The following is a 14,763-nucleotide window of genomic DNA, read 5'->3' as shown; positions in this document are numbered from 1 at the left end:
TGGAAGGTGGTAAGGTGATAGGGAATAGCCAGCATGGATTTGTAATGAACAAATCGTGTCAAACTAATCTGATAGCGTTCTTTGATAGGATAATGAGCCTTGTGGATAAGGGAGAAGCGGTGGATGTGATATACCTAGACTTTAGTAAGGCATTTGATACGGTCTCACATGATATTCTTATAGATAAACTAGGAAAGTACAATTTAGATGGGGCTACTATAAGGTGGGTGCATAACTGGCTGGATAACCGTACTCAGAGAGTAGTTGTTAATGGCTCCCAATCCTGCTGGAAAGGTATAACAAGTGGGGTTCCGCAGGGGTCTGTTTTGGGACTGGTTCTGTTCAATATCTTCATCAACGATTTAGATGTTGGCATAGAAAGTACGCTTATTAAGTTTGCGGACGATACCAAACTGGGAGGGATTGCAACTGCTTTGGAGGACAGGGTCAAAATTCAAAATGATCTGGACAAATTGGAGAAATGGTCTGAGGTAAACAGGATGAAGTTCAATAAAGATAAATGCAAAGTGCTCCACTTAGGAAGGAACAATCAGTTTCAAACATACAGAATGGGAAGAGACTGTCTAGGAAGGAGTATGGCAGAAAGAGATCTAGGGGTCATAGTAGACCACAAGCTTAATATGAGTCAACAGTGTGATACTGTTGCAAAAAAAGCAAACATGATTCTGGGATGCATTAACAGGTGTGTTGTAAACAAGACACGAGAAGTCATTCTTCCGCTTTACTCTGCACTGGTCAGGCCTCAGCTGGAGTATTGTGTCCAGTTCTGGGCACCGCATTTCAAGAAAGATGTGGAAAAATTGGAGAGGGTCCACAGAAGAGCAACAAGAATGATTAAAGGTCTTGAGAACATGACCTATGAAGGAAGGCTGAAGGAATTGGGTTTGTTTAGTTTGGAAAAGAGAAGACTGAGAGGGGACATGATAGCAGCTTTCAGGTATCTAAAAGGGTGTCATCAGGAGGAGGGAGAAAACTTGTTCACCTTAGCCTCCAATGATAGAACAAGCAGCAATGGGCTTAGACTGCAGCAAGGGAGATTTAGGTTGGACATTAGGAAAAAGTTCCTAACTGTCAGGGTAGTTAAACACTGGAATAGATTGCCTAGGGAGGTTGTGGAATCTCCATCTCTGGAGATATTTAAGAGTAGGTTAGATAAATGTCTATTAGGGATGGTCTAGACAGTATTTGGCAGGGGACTGGACTCGATGACCTCTCGAGGTCCCTTCCAGTCCTGGAGTCTGAGTCTATGAGTCTATGCCTCAGAAATTCATCCTACCTTCATCAGTTCCATTCATTATGGAGACACAGTCATCCCTTACAAAGAAAGGAGATGTCTGGAAAATTTCTTTTACCTAAATGTAAAGAAAAAAGATAAACTCAGTGGAGGTGTTTTGCTAGACAGGGATGGGTGTGTGGTAGAATATTTTACTGCCCCAGAGTCAAGTCCAGAGTGCTGCTAAGCATCTGCACTGCAGTCAAAAGCCTCATGTGCTGAGTGGCTCTTAGAATCCAGCTTGTACTAAACACTGCTCAGTTTTTTAAAGAAGTTGTCAATCTAGTCAATGGCTTTGTACTGTGATGCAGAAACAGGGTTGGTAGAGGCTGCATGGCAGTGCTACACAGCCAGTGGATTCCACCCCAGGACAATACCTGATGTTGTTCAACAGTAACCAATCTGGACAAATAAGGACAAATGTCGATAGGGTCCTAAAGGGAATCTGATTTAGTCTGCTTTAGCCGAAGGATGGTGACTGCAACATGAAGCCCAAGGGGTGTGTAAAGAGGAAGGCAGGAGAAAGACACTTTAAAGAACACCCTGGTGAAAAACATTACTAACGGGCACAGTAATGCCTCATGAGTGCACTTGAAGTTAAAGCCAAAATCCCACATTCTCTAATCTAGATTCTGCAGCAAGGTCCCAGGCTTCTATGGCTTCTCGTGAGAGTCAGACTGGAAATTCTGCAGCAGCTTTAAGTAAATGCAATATGGAAATGAATGATAGTTAGTTTCTTGTGGTATATACTTCGATATTAAGTCCAATTTCATATTGCCCTAGAATTGTCACTTTCCAGTGTGCGTCTGATTTTTGTATTGCTAACTCACAACTTCCAGGGTGCAACTGTCAGGGAGAAGCTAGAGGTTTTGACAGATAGGATGGGACAGTTGGGGCTCTGGGCACCAGGAAAGCATGGGAAGCAGTTTGGGATTTTGGCATCCAGTGGGCGAAACTTCTAGCAGTCAGAGGTAAACTGACATTTTTTGGATAGGGAAGGAGCTTGATACCAGAATTCACCACTCTTGTAACTAACCAGTTATGCCCCAGTATCCAACACTGTAACCCACAATGATTGCTAAACATATTGCCTGGGTGTTTCTGCTAAAATTATCAGTACTGGAATAGTTGTCATTAGGCTTTATAGTCCACACATTGAGCTGAATGAGACAATTTACATTTCTCTCCAAGCCACTGTTTCATGCTGCTTGCTAATTCTGAAAAATATGGCACTGGTTTACATTTGATAGGTATTCCCACAACCATAAGGACTGGAAACCCAATTTTAAAAATGAAAGCTAATTTGAGCAGAACTATTCTGCCTCATCATATTTACTATGTGGCTAATTCAGTAGCCAGTTAATTTTCAAAAATACAGGACCCTGATTAAAACCAGGAAGAATGGACATCTAAAGCACTGAACAAACCATTGACAATAGCTAAAAATGCCTCAAACTTACATGTGACATATTTATAATGAGTTTTAACTCAAACACATTTAGGATGCCCAAAAATATTCATTTAAATCAAGTTTCATACATAGACTAATTACTCTATAGCTGGAGTTAATTGCGGTTGGACTTTTCTGTAGCTATCATTAATCTGTTGTTTTTGAATAATGTACTATTTCATTTTAATTCTGATAACACCTACTATCTTGGCTTCAACAGTATCAACTATACTGAGAAAAATATTACTTGCCAAGAATATTTTTAACAAATTCTTTAAAATACCTAAGCAGCATTAATTCATATTAAATTTTTTTTATTTTAAATATGTTTACAAAGAACTTTTAGATATAAAAGGCTGAACATTAGAGGCAAGTCATACAAACCTAGTATCATGCAGCCTTTTGCAATGGACTGATGTATTAGGATTTACATACAATGTACTATGTGATCAAACAACTGAGCACTGCTACACAGACTAAATGATGAAAATGGAATATTTAAATTACACTGAAAGCAGCACAAGAAAAAAGTATGTGTATTCTATAGTGGACCAAATTCTGCTCTGAAGTGTAAAGAAAAAAAAATTACCTTATCCAGCAACTTCTGAGCTTTATCTCCTGGCAACAGCCGTAAACCAGCTGTTGCTTTAAGGACCAAAGGAGTAAACTTCCACAACTCCATAGGAACCTCATCCTTAGCAACTTCTAAAAGTTCTTGTATCCCCTGAGCACTCTGAGGAGAGAGGAAAAAGCAATACAGACATCTGGTTAGCTGTGCATAGGAAAATCTGAAGAGCAGAGAGGTTATATTACTTATGTATCCAGCACTTGCTGCAACCGCTTCTGGAATATTGTGTCCAGTTCCGGTGTCCACAATTCAAACAGGATGCTGATAAACTGGAGAGGGTTCAGAGGAGAGCAGGAGAATGATGAAAGAACATGCCTTATAGTGATAGGTTCAAGGAACTCAATGTAACAAAAAGAAGTTTAAGGGGTAACTTGATCACAGTCTCTAAGTGTGTGTATATAGAGAACATATCCTATAATTGGCTCTTCAATCTAGCAGAGAAAGGTCTAATCAATTCAATGACTGGAAATTGAAGCTAGACAAATTCAGACTGGAAAGAAGGTGTAATTTTTTTTTTATTTTTTTTTTAACAGTGAGGGTAATCAATCAGTGGAACAGTCTACCAAGGATTGTGGTGGATTCTCTATCACTGGCAATTTTAAAATCAAGACTGGATGTTTTTCTAAAAGATGTGTTTTAGGAATTACTTTGGGGCAGTTCTCTGGCCTGTACAATACAGGAGATCACACTAGATGATCACCCTTCTGGTCTTGGATCCTACGGATAGAAAACTATGCAGAGACAAGCCACGACATTCAAGCACTAATTCAAGAAGGAATCCCTATCCAGGAGAGCACATAAGCATGCGCTTATATGTAGTCTTGAACTGAGGCTTAACTGCCTGTTCAGCTCATTTGATGGAATTGGGAAATTTATCAATCATGACAGTGATGAAACATGGTACATTACTTGTTTCCGTCCTTTTCCAGGAAGACAATAACATTGCTTCTGTCAACGTAATCATGTCAGTTAGTAGAAATATTTATGCTTTTGGCACAGGGGTTTGACACTCCAAGATGCTGGGCAATTCTTGGAGACACCAAGTGCCGCAAATTCCCATTGAAGTCAATCAGAAAGAGACTGATACAAAGAGAAGTATACTATACTATAGCAATCTTCAACACTGCTTCATTTGCAAAGCATAAAAAGAGTGAGTTTCTATCAAATATCTTTTAACAACTAGAAAAAAGCATAGTTACCTTATCAACATCATCAGCATAAGCAGAGAGTCCTGGCTTCAGTGCTTTAAATGTTTCATGGCTTAATTTGGGAGTCTCTGTGCAAAAGCAATAATTTTTAAGAGTGAAAAGCATAAGACTTGATATAAAAGATCATTTTACAAGTTAAACCTTTATATGCTAATTTTGCATAATTAAGGCTAATGGGAATAATCTGAAGCCTACTCTAAAGGGGAAAATCAAAGGCAGCCTTACTACTAAAATGCACCTGTCATTATGGGGGTCAACCCTTGTCAAAATGTTTTTTTAGGAGTCACAATTAATTGATAGACAGGTGCTGGTTTCTGCTCATATCTGGAACAGTAAGAATCCAAGTTTCTCAGAATTTATTTCATCTCCTCACTTCTCCTATTACCTGGGCTAATCTACCTTCAAAACAGTCCAAGTAACAAGAGTGGAACTTTTCAAAGTGCTTAGTATTGGCCTGACTCTGCTCCAATTTACGTCAATGAAAGGAGAGTTAGGCAATGCTGAGCATGTGTGACAATCACACCCATAATGTTTAAATATGGTCACAGCCCAGTTTCTGTACTCAAGGACACTGCCATAAGTTACTTACAATGCAATTAAAAGGTTTATTTTCTTGCTGTAAAAGAATAAGATGTTTAATGATGAACTGATATGTGGAAGACAATGTAAAATTACACAGTTCAAAGGAAAAAAACGAATTAATGAACTATGGGTGTGAACTGTGGAGGAGTAGGGCAGCCCTTACTCACATGAGCAGTTCTACTGATGTCACTGGAATTGCTCCGTGAGTAAATGCTCACCTAGATGAGTAAGGACAATCTGTCCCTAAGTCATATACTGGGGAGTCCTGCATTTTTTAACACTTAGCACTCATACAACATCTTCCACCCAAGTATCTTTTACAGAACTTCACAAACCAGCTAAATCTCACAACATCCCCAAGAGCTGTGGGATCAGTGTGATAGTACTGATCAGCAAAGAAGTTGAGTGGACATTTCTAGTGAAACTCAGCAAGTCAGCAGCAGAACTGGAACAGAACTTAGGTCATCTAAGTACAGGTCCCACTCTATCTATGATGCCTCTCTTACAAGTATCTATCAATGTTCATTTTGAAAGCACTGCTTTATAATGCATCAGAGAAACACTTAGAACAATGTTATCATTCAAGCTTTGAGTGTTATTACATTTATTATTAAAACATGGGGGGGGAATTCTTGGTGTCTTCACTAACAGACTGAAGAACAAAATCCTTTGTTAATATGTAGGCCTCAATCGTCAAAGGTATTTAGGCACCTGACTCCCACTGAAGTCAATGGCAGCTGGCTACCTAAATACCATGGAGGATCTGGGCCTAACTAGTGTAGGCAAATAACCTTGGCGTTTAGTGACTGAAGTGCTTCACGTCCCATCCTTAGCATTCTCTTCGTTTCGTCTTTTAGACTGGATTCACTGTGCATTACAAAATTTAAATCACTGACACTTGTTACTACAAGGTAGAACTAGTATGTGGCAACTGGTGTCTTATTTCTCAAAAATGCTTTAGGCCCAGATTCAGCACAGTATGTAAACACGTTTAACTTTAAGCATGTGCTTAAGTCCCATTGAAATCAGTATGATTGCAGCACGTACTTATGTAATGTGCTGAACTGGCGCATTAGAGGAGGCTATTGTTTCCAGGAAGTTCAGATGAAGGAATGTCCAGTGGCTAAGTCACAGGTCTGGAATACAGGAGATCAGCCCTGCTACAGATTCCCTGTGTAACCTTGGTGAAGTCACTCTCTCTCTCTCTCTCTCTCTCAGAGCAGTGTTCTGAGGACTGAGGCACTACTGTTTAATGAGGACCTCAGATACTACAGTAATGGGAGCTATACAAGACAAATATGACTGATCAGCTATACTAACAGTGATAATCACCAACTCGGAGGCTGAGATGTACAAATTGGTTTTAAAATAGGATGGTTTAAGATTTAACGCCTTTCTTAAGGGTGCCTGGAGAGAAATTAATAAAATCGTTAATTTAAGGAGCTTGTCATACCTTTTGATTTCTGTGTAAATTTAAAAATATGTATTCTAGTTCCAGTGCTTCCAGCATCAAACATAATTCCATAAAACACTGAGTGATCAGCCATCAATGTCTGATGGTCTAGTTTGCCTCTCCTACTTTCAGTAGCACATTCTGTTGTACCTGAGATTGGTTTGGCGTACAAATGCCATTTTATATAAACAACATAAATAGCTACACATGCAAAAATCCCCAAACCATAGAACAGTTTTGATATCTTCATGGCTTCCATTTATCAAATGTCGCTTCTCCTTTTTCACTTCAAGAGTGTGGATTCCATGTCACCTCTACAATCAAAGAAAAAGGAAAACATATTTTAATCCTTTATACATTATTATGACACACACAATACATTCTTACAAGAATGACATAAAAGCAGAATCAAAATAAGATAACGGTCACTCCCACGCATACATGTGCAATCTGCTTTAGCTTAGTGTTTGTTCAGAAAGATTGCACAAATGCAGACTGATGGAGCTGAGAGAAGGTTACCTGTTGTAGTAAGAAGAGGGCCTGAAACAGGCGGCCTTGTATTAGAGGCCTTGTATGAGGCCTGAAGCCTGGGTTAAAGTGATGGTCAAAACTTGCTACTATAAAGCAAAGTTAAGTTGTGAGCAAGAGACAGGCCCTGCTCACAGAATCTGCCAAGAACAGGGCTGAGATTGCAGAAACACACATTCCTAAGTAGTGCTAGGCATAAGAATATATACGCAAACACATTCCAGAAAGGCAGTACCAGAATACCTCGATACCAGCACATTCCCCAAAGATAACAGGAACACACTGACCCATCTTAAAGATAAGGTCAGGATGACAGTGTGACAAATACAGATGTTTTAATTGAATCTACAGGTACAAGGCAATGGGTGGCACCCTGATACATCAAGGGTGATACGTAACTTGTTTGTATTGGTGTATAAAGCTGTATCTCAGAGGGAGTGTCTTCGGCCAGCCTAGGGAGCAGTGGAAAGTCCTGCCACTGACTGAGCTGCGTCTGCTGTCATGAGCAAACATGTCTTAGTATCTTCGTAAAGTCTGCCAGGTGCTGTTACTGTGCTTCGTAAAGTCTGCCAGGTGCTGTTACTGTGCTTCGTCAACAATAAACCTGGATGGGTGCCTTTGAACCTTAATGTATTTTGTGGTCATTGGGCAGTTCGTTCGAGGTCTGCTGTGCCAGCTGTCTGCACAGAACTGGAACAGCACACAGGGAGAACACATGCAGCCAAACATCCGATGACACCTGTGCAGCGTGAATCATGTCAAATACTGCACAAATACTACAGGAAAGCTTTGTATAAAAACCTACATTGAGAAGATAGTGGCAGTTCAATGTTGGGAAGCAGAGATACCTGTGCTTTCCAAACCCACCAGTATCCCAGGGTGAAAACCTGGCTCCTCTGAAGTAAATGAAAGTTTTGTTGTTGACTTCAATGCAGGATTTCAGCCTATATTTGATCTCAGATAACATAGGGTAAGTTTGCATCTAAATACTTGAGAAAAGGTGTCACTAAGACAAGTGCATAATCTGCTGATAAAGGGTACAATCAGGATCTCCTTAAGGCTCCTCTGTAATGGGGAGTTTTGTTTATAAAGAACAAATAGCAGCTACCTCCTTCTCTCCCCAGTTGTTGGCCCTACACATGCCATCACTGACAAAGCCAAAGTGACAGTGCATAATAGCTGAACCACAGCATGTTGTTCTCACAAAATTTTAGCAGGAAACACTCCAGCTCCATCAGGGTGCACTTGGATTCTGGGTGGCAATTCAGACCCACCTCTAACTTATAAGACATGAACGGTATAAATCCCTTATTAGATACATAAACATTTTACTACACACAAGGGCTTAGTGAGACAGAAATATGGCATCACTACACTCTCTTTCCGGAGCACAAGGAGGTAACTCTTGGCAAAATTAGGGAATATGTCAGTGAATGACAAACTTCATTATGCAATGTGTTTTACATCTACTTATTGCCCTGGCAGCTCTTGCTGAGGTTTCCAACAGTTCTGTGTTTTAAGTGACATCCCTCGTCTAAAGAAAAAGCTGCTTGTTTCACACTAAATTTGTACAGAATGCCTTTTATCCTGTATTTCGACCTGGCACGTGGAGACGCAATGCCACTCAAGTTTGGCCCGGCCAATCCTTTGTCACATCTGTCCCATATTTTTGAAATACAGTGTTGGAAACCCTAAACTCTATCCAGTGGTGGATTAACAAATTTTCCGTTCCTAGGCCTTCAAAAAATTGCCGTGCCCCCGCACCAGCTCACCTCCGCTCCCCCGCTGGCAAGCCTGGGAAGGAGTGGGGAGAAGGGGCATTGTGGCGTGCTCGGGGGATGGTGGAGGTGGAGTGATGGTGAGCAGGGGCAGGGAGCGGTTCCCTACCACTGGAAGAGTTATTCCCTGTGCCCGCAGGCCCCAGGTCACCTCAGCTATCCCCCGATCGTGCCGCTACTCACTTCTCCCTCCCTCCCAGCGCTTTCGCGTGGCAAGCCTGGGAGGGAGGTGGAAGAAGGGAAGTGTGGCGCACCTGGGGGAGGAGGTGGGCCAGGGATTTGGGGAAGGGGTGGAGTTGGGAAGGGGGCGTGAGCAAATTTGCCACCTGTACAAATTTGTTGGCCTAGGTGATAACACACCACTGTTGTACAGTCAGCCTTCTGCTAGTTTAGAATTCACTATGTTGGCTCAGTGATTGACTGAACAACTGTATCTGTTCTAATCTGGCAAACTGATGTGCTAGGCAACTTCAAGATCCATGAGGATGCAAGGTTCATCCAAGGAGGTCTGCAGGTTGACTCAAGCACTTCTGGCCACCACACAAAGATGGCAAGAGGTTTCTTTCACAACATAGAACTGGCTGTACAGCTGGGGAGGCTGGGAACTCCAGAAATGCTTCACCTACATACCAGCCTCCCAGGCTGCTCCCACTTCAGACTCCCCTTCCAGATGTATCCTGGCATCACCCACCAAGGGCCTCTGTGCCCAGTGTCACACTGCATGAATCTGCAGAGTTAGACAAGTGCAAAAAACCCCACAAAAAACAAGGAAAGTTCCTGGAACGGATCACATGATGATTACCTGCCCTGTTCACTCCCTCTGGGGCACCTGGCATTGGGCACTGTCTGAAGACAGGATATTGGGCTAGATGGACTTTTGGTCTGACCCAACAGGGTTGTACTTATGCCCTGCACCTTGTATAGTAATTTACACTAGTGCAGTGTACAAAGGAGTGCAAAGCACTGCCAGATTGAAATGTAGGATTTTGCACCACTTTTCACTGATGTAAATGACTGCACAAGGACCAGGGCAATGAGTATTTAGGCTCCCAGTGTAGACAAGGCTTCATCTGTATGAGGAAGGTCAGTGGGCCTAACCCATCATGGCCCTGCACCTTATACAATCATTTACAGCAGTGCAAAGTAACTGGCAGTGTTTTAGACTGACACAGATGACAGACACAAGGTGCAGGGCAATGGAGAATCATTTTCATGCACTAAGCTATATATTTTGAAAACACTCAACAAGGAAACTGTTGTGTTAAAATGTAAATCTAACCCTGTTCCTGTTGAGGAAATGGTCTAACTGGCCATAACCAATTAAGATGCTGATGCTACAAGCACTCACACTCCGGGCAGGTGCAGCACTGGCAGGATTCAGAGCAGAGCACCCCGCCCGTGCTGCCGAGCGACCCTCCGGCAGCGGGCTGCGCTGGGACCCCACAAGACACGGTCCCGCCCGAGGCTGCCCGGACGCCTCTCCTCGGCGACACTCCTGTACACACCCAGTCCCGCCAGACCCCGGCGAGCACGAGCACGGACCAGCGGCCTCCCCACGCGGCCCTCGCCAGGACGTGTCGGGCAACCCCCGCACGCGAGTGCACAGTGCACAGGCTCGATCTCCCCGATGTCCTGTACGGGGCCAGGAGAGCCCCTGCCCGCCCGCCCGCTGCCCGGGACCGGCGCTTACGTGCCAGGGCCGGTCCCGCCCCGCCGGCCGGCCGGGCCCCCGGGACGGTCCCCGCGGCTCGGGCGGAGCGTGACAGGGACCCGGACAAGTGTCCACGAGCGGCCCGGGCACCGCGGCGGGGACCCAGCCAGGCCCCCCAGCCCGCCCGGCCCCACGGCAGGTGGCTCCGCCCCGCAGCTCACCGGCAGGCCCGGCCGCCGCCGCGTCTACAGCCTCCGCCGGCCGCGAAGGGCCAGTGCGCAGGCGCGCTCCGAGCCAGCCCGCCTGCCCCGCCGCTCCCTCCCGCGGGCCCCTAGTCTCCGTCCACAGCCCCCCCATACGTAGCCCCCTCAGCCACCCCCCACCCTCCTTGCGTCAGCCCCCAACAGCAACCCCCAACCCCCCCTTGCGTCAGCCCCCCAGCAACCCCCCCAGCACCCCCCAATCCCTCCTTGCGTGAGCCCCCCAGCAACCCCCAGCAACCCCCCCTTGCGTCAGCCCCCCAGCAACCCCCCCAGCACCCCCCAATCCCTCCTTGCGTGAGCCCCCCAGCAACCCCCCTTGCGTCAGCCCCCAACAGCAACCCCCCCTTGCGTCAGCCCCCCAGCAACCCCCCAGCACCCCCAAATCCCTCCTTGCGTCAGCCCCCAACAGCAACCCCCCCAGAACCCCTTGCGTCAGCCCCCCAGCAACCCACCAGCAACCCCCCCTTGCGTCAGCCCCCAACAGCAACCCCCCCAGAACCCCTTGCGTCAGCCCCCCAGCAACCCCCAATCCCTCCTTGCGTCAGCCCCCAACAGCAACCCCCAACCCCCCCTTGCGTCAGCCCCCCAGCAACCCCCCAGCAACCCCTCCTTGCGTGAGCCCCCCAGCAACCCCCCCAGCACCCCAATCCCTCCTTGCGTGAGCCCTCCAGCAACCCCCCAGCAACCCCCCCTTGCGTCAGCCCCCCAGCAACCCCCAATCCCTCCTTGCGTGAGCCCCCCAGCAACCCCCCAGCAACCCCCCCTTGCGTCAGCTCCCAACAGCAACCCCCCCAGCACCCCCAATCCCTTCTTGCGTGAGCCCCCCAGCAACCCCCCCACCCCTTGCGTCAGCCCCCCAGCAACCCACCAGCAACCCCCCCTTGCGTCAGCCCCCAACAGCAACCCCCAACCCCCCCTTGCGTCAGCCCCCCAGCAACCCACCAGCAACCCCCCCTTGCGTCAGCCCCCAACAGCAACCCCCAACCCCCCCTTGCGTCAGCCCCCCAGCAACCCCCCCAGCAACCCCCAACCCCCCCTTGCATCAGCCCCCCAGCAACCCCCCCAGCACCCCCAATCCCTCCTTGTGTGAGCCCCCCAGCGACCCCCCCTTGCGTCAGCCCCCAACAGCAACCCCTAACCCCCCCTTGCGTCAGCCCCCCAGCAACCCCCCCAGCACCCCCCAATCCCTCCTTGCGTGAGCCCCCCAGCAACCCCCCAGCAACCCCCCCTTGCGTCAGCCCCCAACAGCAACCCCCCCAGCACCCCCAATCCCTTCTTGCGTGAGCCCCCCAGCAACCCCCCCACCCCTTGCGTCAGCCCCCCAGCAACCCCCCCTTGCGTCAGCCCCCAACAGCAACCCCCAACCCCCCCTTGCGTCAGCCCCCCAGCAACCCACCAGCAACCCCCCCTTGCGTCAGCCCCCAACAGCAACCCCCAACCCCCCCTTGCGTCAGCCCCCAACAACCCCCCCAGCAACCCCCAACCCCCCCTTGCGTCAGCCCCCCAGCAACCCCCCCAGCACCCCCAATCCCTCCTTGCGTGAGCCCCCCAGCGACCCCCCCTTGCGTCAGCCCCCAACAGCAACCCCCAACCCCCCCTTGCGTCAGCCCCCCAGCAACCCCCCCAGCACCCCCCAATCCCTCCTTGCGTGAGCCCCCCAGCAACCCCCCCTTGCGTCAGCCCCCAACAGCAACCCCCCCAGCACCCCCAATCCCTTCTTGCGTGAGCCCCCCAGCAACCCCCCCCCCCCTTGCGTCAGCCCCCCAGCAACCCACCAGCAACCCCCCCTTGCGTCAGCCCCCAACAGCAACCCCCAACCCCCCCTTGCGTCAGCCCCCCAGCAACCCCCCCAGCAACCCCCAACCCCCCCTTGCGTCAGCCCCCCAGCAACCCCCCCAGCACCCCCAATCCCTCCTTGCGTGAGCCCCCCAGCGACCCCCCCTTGCGTCAGCCCCCAACAGCAACCCCCAACCCCCCCTTGCGTCAGCCCCCCAGCAACCCCCCCAGCACCCCCCAATCCCTCCTTGCGTGAGCCCCCCAGCAACCCCCCCTTGCGTCAGCCCCCAACAGCAACCCCCCCAGCACCCCCAATCCCTTCTTGCGTGAGCCCCCCAGCAACCCCCCCACCCCTTGCGTCAGCCCCCCAGCAACCCACCAGCAACCCCCCCTTGCGTCAGCCCCCAACAGCACCCCCAACCCCCCCTTGCGTCAGCCCCCCAGCAACCCCCCCAGCAACCCCCAACCCCCCCTTGCGTCAGCCCCCCAGCAACCCCCCCAGCACCCCCAATCCCTCCTTGCGTGAGCCCCCCAGCGACCCCCCCCCTTGCGTCAGCCCCCAACAGCAACCCCCAACCCCCCCTTGCGTCAGCCCCCCAGCAACCCCCCCAGCACCCCCCCAATCCCTCCTTGCGTGAGCCCCCCAGCAACCCCCCAGCAACCCCCCCTTGCGTCAGCCCCCAACAGCAACCCCCCCAGCACCCCCAATCCCTTCTTGCGTGAGCCCCCCAGCAACCCCCCCACCCCTTGCGTGAGCCCCCAACAGCAACCCCCCCAGCAATCCCCCCTTGCGTCAGCCCCCAACAGCAACCCCCCAGAAATCCCCCAAACCCCCCCTTGCATGAGCCCCCCAGCAACCCCCCAGCAACCCCCCAGCAACCCCCCAACCCCCCTTGTGTCAGCCCCCAACAGCAACCCCCCCAGCAATCCCCCCTTGCGTCAGCCCCCAACAGCAACCCCCCCAGCAATCCCCCAACCCCCCTTGCGTGAGCCCCCCAGCAACCCCCCCAGCAACCCCCCAACCCCCCCTTGCGTCAGCCCCCAACAGCAACCCCCCCAGCAATCCCCCAACCCCCCTTGCGTGAGCCCCCCAGCAACCCCCCCAGCAATCCCCCAACCCCCCCTTGCGTCAGCCCCCAACAGCAACCCCCCCAGCAATCCCCCAACCCCCCTTGCGTGAGCCCCCCAGCAACCCCCCAGCAACCCCCCAATCCCCCCCTTGTGTCAGCCCCCAACAGCAACCCCCCAGCACCCCCCAATCCCCCCTTGCGTGAGCCCCCCAGCAACCCCCCCACCCTCCTTGCGTCAGCCCCCAACAGCAACCCCCCGCTCCCCCCAGCAACCCCCCAACCCCCCCTTGCGTGAGCCCCCAACAGCAACCCCCCCAGCACCCTCCCAATCCTTCCTTGCGTGAGCCCCCCAGCAACCCCCCCACCCTCCTTGCGTCAGCCCCCAACAGCAACGCCCCGCTCCCCCCAGCAACCCCCCAACCCCCCCTTGCGTGAGCCCCCAACAGCAACCCCCCCAGCAACCCCCCAACCCCCCCTTGCGTGAGCCCCTCATTAATCCCCAGCTCTCTCCAGCCCCCCATTGCCTCAGCCCTCTCACAGCCCCCTCAAACTCCTCTCATAGCCCCCCCTTGCCTCAGTCCCCCCCAGCAACTCCCCTTGCGTCAGCCCTCTCAGCCTCCTCCAGCCCCCCACACAACCCCCCACTGCCTCAGCCCCCAGAGCCCCCTCCAGCCCCCCCTTGCGTCAGCCCTCTCAGCCTCCTCCAGCCCCCCACACAACCCCCCACTGCCTCAGCCCCCACAGCCCCCTCCAGCCCCCCCTTGCGTCAGCCCTCTCAGCCTCCTCCAGCCCCCCCCACAACCCCCACTGCCTCAGCCCCCTCCAGCAACCCCACAGCCCCCTCCAGACCCCCAGTATCTCAGCCTCCTCCAGCCCCCCAGACAACCCCCACTGCCTCAGCCCCCCACACAACCCCCCACTGCCTCAGTCCCCCACAGCCCCCTCCAGCCCCCCACTGCCTCAGCCCTCTCAGCCTCCTCCAGCCCCCCACACAACCCCCACTGCCTCAGCCCCCCCACAACCCCCCACTGCCTCAGTCCCCCACAGCCCCCTCCAGCCCCCCCTTGCGTCAGCCCTCTCAG

General features: G+C 50.7%; 1 protein-coding gene across 5 annotated transcripts in view; it reads right to left on the bottom strand.

Annotated features, from left to right (window-relative positions):
- Window positions 1–10,850, bottom strand: part of ENTPD6 (ectonucleoside triphosphate diphosphohydrolase 6) — a 38,120-nt gene extending 27,270 nt beyond the window's left edge. For 2 of the 5 annotated variants that reach the window (XM_030558260.1, XM_030558265.1), the window contains exons 1-5: window positions 10,794–10,850; window positions 6,616–6,929; window positions 4,572–4,648; window positions 3,334–3,477; window positions 1,298–1,373 (exon numbers count right to left, since the gene is read on the bottom strand). In XM_030558260.1, coding sequence (XP_030414120.1) covers window positions 1,298–1,373; window positions 3,334–3,477; window positions 4,572–4,648; window positions 6,616–6,874 — 556 coding nt within the window. In that variant the 5' untranslated portion in view covers window positions 6,875–6,929; window positions 10,794–10,850. The other 3 variants (XM_030558264.1, XM_030558263.1, XM_030558262.1) reach the window with 3 other exon arrangements.
- Between the last annotated feature and the right edge of the window lie 3,913 nt (window positions 10,851–14,763).

Source organism: Gopherus evgoodei, chromosome 3 (assembly GCF_007399415.2).
Source record: "Gopherus evgoodei ecotype Sinaloan lineage chromosome 3, rGopEvg1_v1.p, whole genome shotgun sequence".
Taxonomy (NCBI): domain Eukaryota; kingdom Metazoa; phylum Chordata; order Testudines; family Testudinidae; genus Gopherus; species Gopherus evgoodei.
Note: the sequence above shows the minus strand (reverse complement) of the source record. Positions and strands in the feature narration are given on the sequence as shown.